This window comes from Calypte anna, chromosome 12, assembly GCF_003957555.1.
Source record: "Calypte anna isolate BGI_N300 chromosome 12, bCalAnn1_v1.p, whole genome shotgun sequence".
NCBI classification, from domain to species: domain Eukaryota; kingdom Metazoa; phylum Chordata; class Aves; order Apodiformes; family Trochilidae; genus Calypte; species Calypte anna.
In genome coordinates, this window is record NC_044258.1 from 15,623,601 (window position 1) to 15,635,363 (window position 11,763).

At 47.1% G+C, this 11,763-nt stretch overlaps 1 protein-coding gene across 2 annotated transcripts in view; it reads right to left on the reverse strand.

Moving 5' to 3' along the window:
• LRIG1 (leucine rich repeats and immunoglobulin like domains 1) overlaps nt 1-3,745 on the reverse strand; it is an 86,357-nt gene extending 82,612 nt beyond the window's left edge. Inside the window, exon 1 of one of the 2 annotated variants that reach the window (XM_030458196.1) lies at nt 3,181-3,745. In XM_030458196.1, coding sequence (XP_030314056.1) covers nt 3,181-3,359 — 179 coding nt within the window. In that variant the 5' untranslated portion in view covers nt 3,360-3,745. The remainder of the gene's footprint in view (nt 1-3,180) is intronic. The other variant, XM_030458195.1, reaches the window with a different exon arrangement.
• Between the last annotated feature and the right edge of the window lie 8,018 nt (nt 3,746-11,763).

The following is an 11,763-nucleotide window of genomic DNA, read 5'->3' on the forward strand; positions in this document are numbered from 1 at the left end:
TATTACTCTGCCTCTGAAAAAGTAGAAAAAAACACCTCTCTAAACTATGATGCCTAGAAGTCTCTCTTCTACCACTCCTCAAAAATTGATATGTGAAGAGAGACAGAAAGTGCAGGGGATGTGCTGGGAGACCAACACTGCTGAAGCCCTGCACCCAGCTTTTCCAGGCATGAACCCTAAGATCAGCCCTAAAAGTTTGCCATGTATTGCACTCTACTGCAAGAAAACCCTTCAGATTTAAACAGGAAGAATCTATAGCAGCTTAAAAAAGTCGAATCCTGCAAATAAATCCTGCTCAGTAAAGTTTAATTTTCCTGGCATCCCCTGCAGACCAGGGACTTCTCACAGCTGCAGAGCCCTGAGTTCTGCAGTTCTGCCAGGACAGCATGGGTGATGCCAGAGTGTTGCAACGTGCCCTAGGCAGAGCTGCTCAGCAAGTCCTCCACACTTAGAGAACTGGCAGGCAGCACTGAGCTGCCTGTTGCTTTTACGAAGAAAGAAAAAAAAATTAAAAATAATAAAAAAAAAAAAATCATCTGTGCCACTCTGCATTAACCCTGAGCAACTGCAGTGCTCCGGCCCTTCTGCCTATCAGTCACGCCTTGTGAAAGCCAGGGAGAAAAATCACAACTGCAAGCTCTGCTGCCACCAGAGAAATAACAATAGTTTCAAAAGCTCCCGATGCTTTTGCTCAGCACTGACTGACAAAATCCGCGGAGTGATTAAGTCTGTTCCTGAGCCCTCCCCAGAGCTGCGTTTCCAGCCCAACAAACAAAAAAGCTTTATCTCTTAACACTCTGAAAATCGACTCAGAGCACTCATTAGGAATAAAAGATAAACTGCTAAAGAGGGATTTTTTTTTTCAATAGCACTTTAACAAAGTTAAAGCCCAGCCAGCAATGAGCACAGGATTTATCTTGTCTCCGATTAGCGATCGAACATGCCCGAGCTTATCACCCCGGGGAAGCTGAAACCTTGGGTGGGAGACGCTGCCCAGAAGCGATGGAGGAAGGATGCACAGCTCCAGTATCCCCAGTCTCACCCCAGTTTACACCTTCAGACCGTGCTCCCACAGCAGCCCGAGTCACTGCAAACTTTCTGCTGCTTTAAAAGGGCACGTTAAAAAAAAAAAACAACACAAAGTGACAGAGATAGTTGCATAAAGATAACTTTTCTACAGTTTATGGCGCTTTTATAGAAGGCATGAAAATTAAAAAGTGATTCTCTGCACCAGAAAAATAGTATTTATGAACCTACCAAGCATAAAAACCATGCTTTAGCTTTGTGTTCCTAATCTGAAATAAGATGTGTTTTTTTGTTATAAGACACAGCTTTACTTTAAAAACAGAAGTATCCACAATAGTTTTAATATTTTTTTTATATTGGAGAAGGGAAAAAACCCATGATTTTGAATTGTCGGATATAAAAGCCATCACAAACTTCCTCTTTAGCTAATTCTTTGGTTAGTTTACAATTTACAGAATGACAAACCATATTCTGCCTGAGTGGTTAAAAGACCAACAGCCCACAGGTCCATAGCAGTAGATTTACACAGGCTATTACTTCACCAATAAAATTTAAACTCGAGACACTCAAAAAACTGTTCCATATGAAAAAGACACTCCTGGGTATTAGCACTCCTGTAAAAAAAAAAAAAAACCAAAATAACACACCACAATAAATTTGTGCAGACTGGGCTATTAATGTGCTTCTCTGCATGAAGAAAGATATCCTAGATATCCTATACCCTGCCCTATATTAAGAAGTGCATGGGAATGCTGGAATCATGTGGAAAAGTCTAAAATCTTGCTAAGAAAGATGCCCACAGCTGGAGGAAGGATTCTTCAGAGAACATCGCAACAGGTGAAGACATGAGTCAGGGTTTTAACTCAGAGGCTACCCATTCCTCTTGGTACATCATCTGATAATTTCATGTAAAACAAGGCATTACTAAAACCAAAAAAAAAAAGAGTAACACCCAGAGAACCTGACAAACCTCTAATAATTCTTCTTAATAAGGAGCTGGACCCTCTCCAGCAAAACTTCACTGACCGTTCTCTTTCTTGGCAGAGCTGAGGAGTATCTATTACAACCAGGGGTTTTATAGATTCAATAATCTATAAATCTGTTCAGACAGCAGAAAGGCCCAGCAGCAGAAGCACTGAGGTTCTTTTCCCTCTCCCTTTCCGAATTCTTCTTTCCCAAGGTCAGCTACTAGCTGAGGACATTTAATTTTCTACAAATTCATAACCACACACACAGACGTGTACTCAGCCCTCCTGTACCGTCACTGTCAAATTAATTGAGCTGTCAAAGCCACACAGTGTCCTGTCCGTCCCCCCACACACAAATCTCCCCCACTCCACACGTCTGATGTTCTACTTCAGATCTTATCAGGACGAACCCGAGCAGACCCACTGGGCTGCACGGTAAAGGGCAATCACACCATCCTGCACTTGAGCAGGTACCTGAAGACCATAAAACACTCTTCTAGAGGGAGGAAAAAAAGAAAAAAAAAATAAAGCAGCCACGCAGCTTTTATCAGAAATCACCACCTGTTCATTTTTGGGTTTTTTTTCCTCAAAACACCCCGATAGCACTAGGAAAGCCCACGACTACATTTCGACCCATACTGCCTACTACCCCGCCGGCTTTCGCACCTTCCCCGCTGGCAGTTCCAGCACCCCCTCTCTGGGTCCATATTTGGGCACCTGGGCTGGGGGGCGATGCTGGGGGGCGTCCCGGTTCGGAGCAGCAGATCGGGATGGATGCCCTAATAAGGATTCGGGAGCCCACGCTGCCCGTTACCTCCAGCTGATCCCCATCATTAGAGCGAGCCAACCCACTCCCGGCTCTTTTTCCTCCAAGACACCGGTACCGAGGAGGAGGAAGAGGACAGGGAAGCCCCGAGCTGCTCTCTCCCGGGACCAGCATCCCACCCGCCGCCTCCATCCTTTCCTCGGGACAACACCGAGGAGACACCGGAGAAGTTTCACCGAGACGGCAGCAATCACGAAAACCAAACCTCAGCCTAGGGATTATTTTTCCGTTCTGTTGGGTTTTTTATAACACATTACACCACCCCCTACCCCGGTGCTCTCAGCTCCCATCGGAGCGGTGCTGCCCAAATCCTATGCTCGCCCTCAGCCCCTTCCCGCTCGCCCCCGCCCGGTTACTCACACGTGCCGCGGCCAGCGGGGCAGGTCCCGGGGCACGGCGGGCAGCGCCAGCCCACCGCAGCTCAGCACCTCCTCACCGCAGACACAACCGGCGGGGCAGCCGGCGGCAGCCGAGCCCAGCAGCCCCAGCAGCAGCAGCAGCGCCGCCGCTCCGCCGCCCGCCCGTGACGGCACCGCCATTTTGTATCCGGCACCGGAGAAGGTCCGAGGCGGGAGGAGGAGGAGGAGACGGCGGCGGCAGCAGGAGCAGCCCCGGCGCGGAGCGCAGCGATAACGCCGCGGACTCCCCCGAGGGCTCAGCGCTGCTCCGCCGCTCGCAGCATCGCTTCGGCCACCGGCGGCGCGGCTCCGCGGGGCGGTCACGGCACTGGCATCCACCCGCCAGCGGGCGGGCGGGCAGAGCCGGGCGGCTCGGGTCCGCGTCCCCACCGCGGGAAGCGCCTCCTCCTTCACGCCGCACGGCTCCGTCCCGGCGGCCGACTGGAGCCTCCCCTTCCCGGTGTGTTCCCTGCGGGCTCAGAGCCCCTGCCGCCACCGCTCCCGCCCGGCCCGAGCGCCTCTCGCCGCGGACCCACGTTGGCGACACCGCAACATGTAGCCGCGCCGCCCCCCGCGCACACGCTGATTGGCTGGCGGGCGCCCTGCGGTGGGCCCGCGCGCATCGCCATTGGTCGGAGGGGCCCCCCGGCGCGGCACCGCGGATTCTCATTGGTGGAGGCGGCCCGTCAATCAGGGGCGAACGGCCCGCCTCCCTTTCCCACTCCAGGTGTGAACGCGGGCGGTCCCGTCCCCCCCCCGCCCTCCGGCGCTGCCGCTCTTAAAGGGGCCGCGCCCGCCCCTCCGCCCCGCGCAAACCAAGTGAAACTCTCCCGCACGTAGATGCGGATAATCCGCTGCGTGACCAGGGCGCTCACAGACCCCGCTGTGCCCTTCCCTGCACGCCCCGGGACACGCGTGTCCTGCCAGGAGCCCGTGGGTTAATTACACGCACATATTTTAACCCGAGCGGCTGTGTCGCGTCCCGAATGTCCCCCGCTTTTTGAAAGCCCAGCAGTAGAGTCCGAAAAGAGTTGAAGCGTGACTCTAATTAGAGAGCCGCAGCAAGATGATTACAGAGAAAATCAATCGCAGGGCATCGGTGCCCTCCGATGAATTTAAGAGGCTGAGCTCGGCAGAGAGCATCCCCCTCTGTCAGCCTTGCCCTGCGGATCTTTGCTGGACAGACCCCTTTTCGGAACAGAACGGGGCGGTGCTCCACAGAACGCTGCAATCACACCTGAGCATCTTCACAGAGTCCTCTGGCTCTTTATTTAAAATAACACACACGGGGAACTCCAGAGCAGCACCCAAGCTGTACACAAGTGCCTCCTCCTGAAAGGTATCAAACCCTGGACTGGTGGCATCCTGAGAAAAATCAGAAGCTGGGGGTGATGTTGAATTCGCTGGTAAGCTCAACAAAACAAGCTGGGTTTGGCTTACAGGTTCCCCGTGGGCTGTGTCACAAAGCCAGAAGTGCCGCTTTCCCCCGTGGGGACACGGATTTTGGCAGCTCCCCAGATCTCCCTAGGAACACAAAGTCACATCTGCTCTCCACACCCATTTGTGGGAACCTGGAGCACAGGGAAACACCATGTTGAAGCAGCATCAGCATCATCCTCATCCTCATCATCATCCTCATCATCTGACAGAGAAAGGAACAGAGGTGGAAGGAACAGAGGTGACAGGCCAGCCTTGCAGAGGGACCAAGAGTTTGGGATTTTTAAGGATGAGTTGCAGCATTCCTGCCTCTGGTCCCAAAACTGGGCAAAGACCTTGTGAGGCCTTTTTCCTCCACCCCAGCATTGGTGAGGATGATGAGGATCTGCTACTTTGGTGATGTGAGGAAAGGAAACACATTTTTGGAAGCTGCAGCTATGGATGAGGACTTTTCCTTCCTGTTCTCCTTCTATTCTTCCAGATTTCTTACAGATTTGCCAATGGAACAATTAATTTCATCTGACTTGATGCACTGGGATCTTCCAGGTTATGTGGACAGCTTTCTGCCACAGACAGCAATTAATTCATCCATTAGACCTGAGCACAAGATGGGGAGGACCAACCCCCATGACTCCTGCTTCTGGGATCAGTATGTGTAACTGTGCATCGGTGAAAAGAGGCTGGAAATCCTCAGGAAGGAGGATTTAGCTTTGGAAGATGACTTTACAAGGAGGCAAGGTCTTGCTCTGGGGTGAAAAATTTATGATTTCAGCATTCCCACTTGGAAGCTTGACCATACACTGCAGGAAGCAGTGTGAGCTGTTACTGGCACAGCTCTTTCCTTACTTACTTACTCGTGACAGTCCACTTGCAGGGGCTGGGGGACAACTTTGAAGGCATCAGGTTGCAGAGATTAATGATAAATCTTCTCCCTGCTCAGCACTGGACTTTCAGGTATCCCATCCCACAGAGTCACTCCTCCCAGGGACCAAGGACACATTTCAGCACAGACACTGAGACACTGTGGGGTCTTTCTGGGAAGAGTAAAAAAGCATTATTTATGGACAGAGACTCTTAGTAGGTAAATTTGGGGCTTAGGCTTTTGTTACGCCAAGAGTGGAGGAGAAAAATTAAACTTATTGTGGCTTGGGGTCTTATTTCAGCTTTTAAGAATGGGAGAACATGGGAGAAATGCTTTAGTTCCCTGATTTATTTAAAAGTTGTCTGCAAACTAAAAGCAAGAGCTCCTGTCCCTCTGGAGGGAACTTGAGGCAAGAAGAGTAAATGTAATAGAGAAGATATGTATAATAATATTATAATATAATAATATATCTATAATAATACAGAATAAATGTAATACAGAAGATAGTGCAATCTTATATAAATAGCCAATTTAAAATATGCCTTTTTGTATTTCAATGTTAGAAACCTGAAGTTCAAGGTACTTTTATGGAGCAGATTTCTCTTGGAGGAAGGCATAGTAAAAATAAAAAATGTTTGGTTCTTTTTAGTGGTTTCAAGCTTGACACCCAAGCTTTCAAATTAATTTAAACAAATAATTTTAATATTTTACCATTGATTTTACCTCAGCCAGCAGGACTCCATCCCCAGCAATGCCCATTCCCAGAGCCCCTCTGCTCTTCCCCTGCCCCGTGACAAGGCTGGCAATGGGAGTTCCCATGGAAGGAGAGATCCTAAAGCTTTAAATAACCTTCTTTAAAAAGATTCCTAAAAGCAGCTCTCCTAGAAACCAGGCTGAGTCCCTTCACATGTGCACAAGACCACCGTGCACTGAAAATAATTCAGTGAGGGCAGCTGGTAGGAAATGAGGCTCTTCCCTCCTACCCGAGCCAGTGCCTTTGCTAGAGAGGAGGCTGTGTACAGCGTGGAGGATGTTTCTGCCTCAAACCTCATTAAATCTAATTAAATAGCTTACAAAAGTATTTATGAAAGCAAATTTTAAAAAGGCAAAGGCATGCCAACAAGGAAGGTATTTGTAATTCTGCCGGTGTCTTTTTGTGGATTTGGAGTCAGTTCAGAAGGGCACACTTGGAAGGTAATTGCTGACAGCATGCAGAATCCATCAAGCTATAATTAACACTCTACTATTATTCTAATTGCCTCACTCAAGCTTCTGTGTTTTTTAATTGTAGAGCAATTTGCCAATAGAGCATTTAATTGCAATACATATTTTATACATTTTGGGACAAAGTACCATTATTTCCACTTCAGCAAAAATGTTTCTCACTTTTAATAGCTTGCTCCATCATTTTCGGTTGCTTTTTTTTTTTTTTTTTCTTTTTTCTTTTTTTTGTTTTTTGCCCGATAAAGGAATTTGATTACAACCTCTTGTGAAATTAGTAATGATATAATATACAGGAATGCCTGGAGGCTTCAGTTTGGATCATGACTCTATTAAGCTAGGAACTGTACATACATGTAGCAAGACACAGCCCTGAGGAGCTTGAAATCTAAACAGAGAAGACAAACTGAGGTGAGAACAGAAGAATTATCAGCCTTATTTTACAGCTGGGGAACCAGAGCCTCAGAGGAGTCACCCGAGGTGACCCTGAGCACAGGGCACCCTTCCTCTTCATCCTGAGCTTATTTTCTATCTCCTGGTTCCCACAAAAGTCAGTCACTGTAATTTGATTTGTGAGATAGACTGTTAAATATTAAAATCACTTTTAACCCTCTAGGATCTACTTTTCTTTGGCTTTCAGACCCAGCCCCAGCTTTGGATGGGAGCCTTGGTGAGGCTGCAGAGCACTCAGCAGAGGACACACCCTGGATGGATGATGATAGGGATGATGATAGGAATGCTGTCAGGCTTCCTAAGGCTTCTGGGGCAGACTGAAGATTGGAGGCAGTGAAACAGAAAAGGATGGACCTCAGCTCACATGGATCATTCGTGCATTTGACAGTTTTCCTCCACTCCAGCTTGGTGGGTCACAGATCTCTCTTTAACACAGTCCATCTTCTTCTAGTGATGCTTGTGATGGCTTTCTCCCCACCACTGGTGGTGCTGAGGTTTGTAAAACATCTGATACCCATGGTTACAATGCTTTATATTCTCACCCTGGTGCATTGATGTGTCAATCAATATTATTACAGTGACAAAGGCTTAAAAGGTTGCAGGAGGTGTGTTGTGGGGAGGGTGTACACAGATGCCTTGTTAACTCAGCACAGTAACAGCCACGTTTATACATGGCTAGCAGGGGGCTTTGCTATCAGTAGCTCACGGAGAGCTGCATGGTTTTACTCCTGGCATCCAAATTGCAAGAGAATGGTTCCTCTGGTATGACCAGATCAACCAAAGCATCAACATTCCAGAGGTTTATTAGTTGATCTGGTTACACCAGATCTGCAAGGACAATTTCACGGCATCTTGCCACCTCGAGCTGGTCTCTCTCTTGGATCCCAGCCCTGCACCTCAGAGCTGGTTTTGTTGGAACAACCTGTGAAATGGATGACGTGATCCAGAAGTGCCTGGCAGCAATGGGTAACACAAACATCACCTCTCACTCCTCTGATGGGTGAAGCTGATTCAGCTTAGCAGAAGGCAGCACATGACAGTGAGGATTAAAGGAAGAGATGATCAAGTCAGGCTTCAGGACAGGGTCACTAGTAGTGCTGACATGAAAATTTAAGCTCTAGAGAGTTTGCCTTGCAATGACACATAAGCCTTTTCTTCTCTTAAAATTTGAGATCAGTGCTTGAACTCTGGTCCTCCACGAACATAAAGTCTTTGATCAAGACCAGATCATGCTTCATTTATGTGAAAGTTCACTCAAGTAGCTGCTGTCATTTCATTTTTCACAGGCAATGAGTTAAATTGCTTTCTCAGGCTGGAACTAGCACAGGCAGTCAGCAAAAGATGGTGCAAATACTTAGATCCAATTAACCAGATCGGTGTTCTGTCACAACATTGCCACCTCTGATCCTTTTTTTTTTTTTTTTTTCCTTCCCAAAGGAGCTGTTTTAAATAAACATAGATATACCCAAGTTTTATCTCCTTTTTTGAAGGGTAAACACTCAGAAAAGCATGACAGTGATTTACTGTCAAGGCAGAAGGCAGAAAGAAAGCAGACTGCTAGCACTAGAATATTGCCTGCCATTTCGATGGGCAAAATACACAATAAGAGAGAGGGTTTGGATGTAAACCTGTGATACTCAAACCTAGAGATCACAATTGCTTAAAACTTGTTTTTGTAGGCAAAGCCATGGACTAACTCCCAAGAACAGGAAGAAAGAAAGCAGACCAGGAGTCTGAACACCACGTGTCTGCTGGGTTTACACATCTCAGCATGACATTACTCTCCCTTAATCATGATCAAGATCCAAAATCCTGAAGTTTCTCCAAACCCAGGGAAAAGTCTGGCCCAGTCTGCAAGCTGGCAGGTCTGAGGATTTGCTCTTCATATCTGAGCTTGGGCTCAGCTCTGTGCCAAGCCTCCAGCAGCAAGAGCAGAGCTGGAGACACAGCTATTCCCGACAGTCAGCAGCACTAATAGTGTTTATGCTGTGAAGAGCTCTATTAACTGGCATAATAACTATAATTATATGGTGTAACTTCTTTTCCTTGCTTTCACCTCTAGGCTGAGATGGGAGCATGAAGTTCTTGCAGCCCCAGAGGAATGTGTTTGATGAAATCATGCAAGTGGAGCAAAGCAGCTGGAATCCTGTTACAGCTAAAATGGGAGTCACCTGCCCCTGCTTGGGGAATAATAGAAAAAGAGAAACATCAGAAGAGGTGGAGTTTAATTTCTCTTTCAGATAGGGATGCTTAAATCAAGGCTGTTTCATCACTCTGGACAAGCCTCCTCTAGAAAGGAGAAGAGGCTTCAGGTGCACCTGAAAAACAGTAAAAGCTTTATTTTACCACAAACCCTTGCCTCAGTAAATAGGATCCACTAACACACTTAATAAAGTAACAGGGTCCAAATCATTTCCAGAAGAAAGCTGATAGGTGTTGACTTTCACAGCAAATGAAAGTAACTCATGCCCCACAAAACAACCCACACTTTTCTGTGGTCTCAGAAGGAAGGTAAGGAAAAAAAAACAAATTGTGCAAGTGCAGGGTGCCCCCTCAGCTGCCAAGATGCACATTTAGCTAACAGCTCACTGTGAAGACTTCATACTCCAGATGAAGGGCACCATCAGCAAGGGTGGTCTCTGCCTGGCAGCATTTTCAAGGCCAGTTTAGCTGCAAGTTGCACAGGTCATGGCTGTGCTCAAAGGTCCAGCTCACATACAACAATTAAAGGAGGATTGCAGAATGACCAGAGCAGCCAGACTTTGGAAGGATCTGGCAAGCAAGCACTGCCTTACAGGTCAGAGCCAGTTTTTTCCAACTTCTGTACTTGATCTTCATCCATACTGGAAATGGGGCAAGATACCTTCTGACTTTTATTGGCATGCAGTTACAGCCTCTATGATTATCATGGGCTGTCACTACCAAACTGCCTCTTGTTGCTTCATCTGGCTAGAAGATATTTAGATTTGCCTGCTGCTTCATCATACTTTGATCCCTTGTTTAGAGAAGAAAACTTTGCTCTTGAGTGCCTGGTTCTTGGCTGGGGACTGAACTGCAGCCTGATATTTCTGTTTGGCCCTTGAAGCCAACTATTAACCACACCTCTTGTCCTGCTGGTACCACCCGGGAGTGCATCAATAGTGCAATACAAATGGCACAGTCTCATTATCCTAAGACCAAAATATGTGGCAAGGCCCAGCTGTGGCTTAGAGGCTCCGAGAAGAATCTCTCAAAATATCTTAAACATCTGCCATGTGTAAAACCTTATGATTGTTCTTCAAATTCCTCTGTGAATACATCAGCCTCTCCTCTGCTTCTCTCCCTGTCTCTCTGCTAATGGGTGCACTTCTCCCCAGCAGTGTGTGACACAAGGATTGCCTTCCTCCACAGTTACTCTATTTATTCAGTACCTGAGGTCATCATCCTCCATTTCCAGACATCCTAAATCACTTCCCTAGTGCACAGTTGGGATGAAACGAAGGATTATGACTTCATAAAATAAAGAGGAGCAGATGAAGACTTAATAGACACAGATCCTTTTTAATGCCAATGCCATCACTAATTAGAAACAGGAGGGGAGCAAATAGATGGAATTGTCTCAAACATCTCTCAGAGTTTTGCCATGACATATGAATGAGTCTCCAGTATCACAGCATCCTGCAGTAGCTGGACAACTTTGTCCACAGATGCAGTGGTGGGTGTTTGGGATTTGGATCAACTCTGTGTGTTTAGGGTGACACCCATTTTTCCCATGCTTTCTTCATCTTCCTGCAAGATGTGAGCAACCATGGGAATTTGCAAGGATGCACAATACGGGTTTCTGTTTTGTCCCAGGAGGATTCAATCCTTTTGCCTTTGAGAGGAGGCTTCCATCTCCTTGGCAGTAAGACACACTGTAATGTAAGAGCTCCCACACAAGTAATGAGGTTGAATCCATTACCAACTTATGATCCAGAGGCAGCACTGTGTGAAGCACCAAAAGATGCCTCACATGCCCTGCCACCCAACTATAAAGAGAAAACAAACCAAACTAACAAAAAAACAGCCCAACTCCCCCCCCACACCCACAAAACCCCCACCCTACTATGATACATTCTTTCTCTTAAAGAAAATTACACAGAGCTTTCAGCCTCACCAGGGGTGTGATCCAGAGAGGAGCTAATTTCAGCCAGGATTTCTTTTTGCTCTTTAACTTCTGTATTTTTTCCAAGAAAGCTAGATTACTCCCCTTCCATCCCAATTGTCTGGAGCCTCTGTTCTGGTTACTTTGGGCTACAGCATCACTTATTCTGTTTTGCAAGAGACATAACCAGGCCCATTGAAGATAAAGCCATATCAACCACCTACTTCTACCTCCTCACTAGGGCAAGTTCAGATGCTCCTAGGGCACCATGAGTGGGTTCTTGTTGAGGACATCTCAGAGAACAGCAAGAAACCACACATAAGAACATAGAGGTAAAGAGGAAAAGAAAAATAAATTTCACTGTGGCCTCCTATTTACCTCTCTCTCTTGAAGAGGTGTTTGCAGTCCCTGATTCCAGCTGGCAGCAATGCAGCAGATAAGGTTTGCTG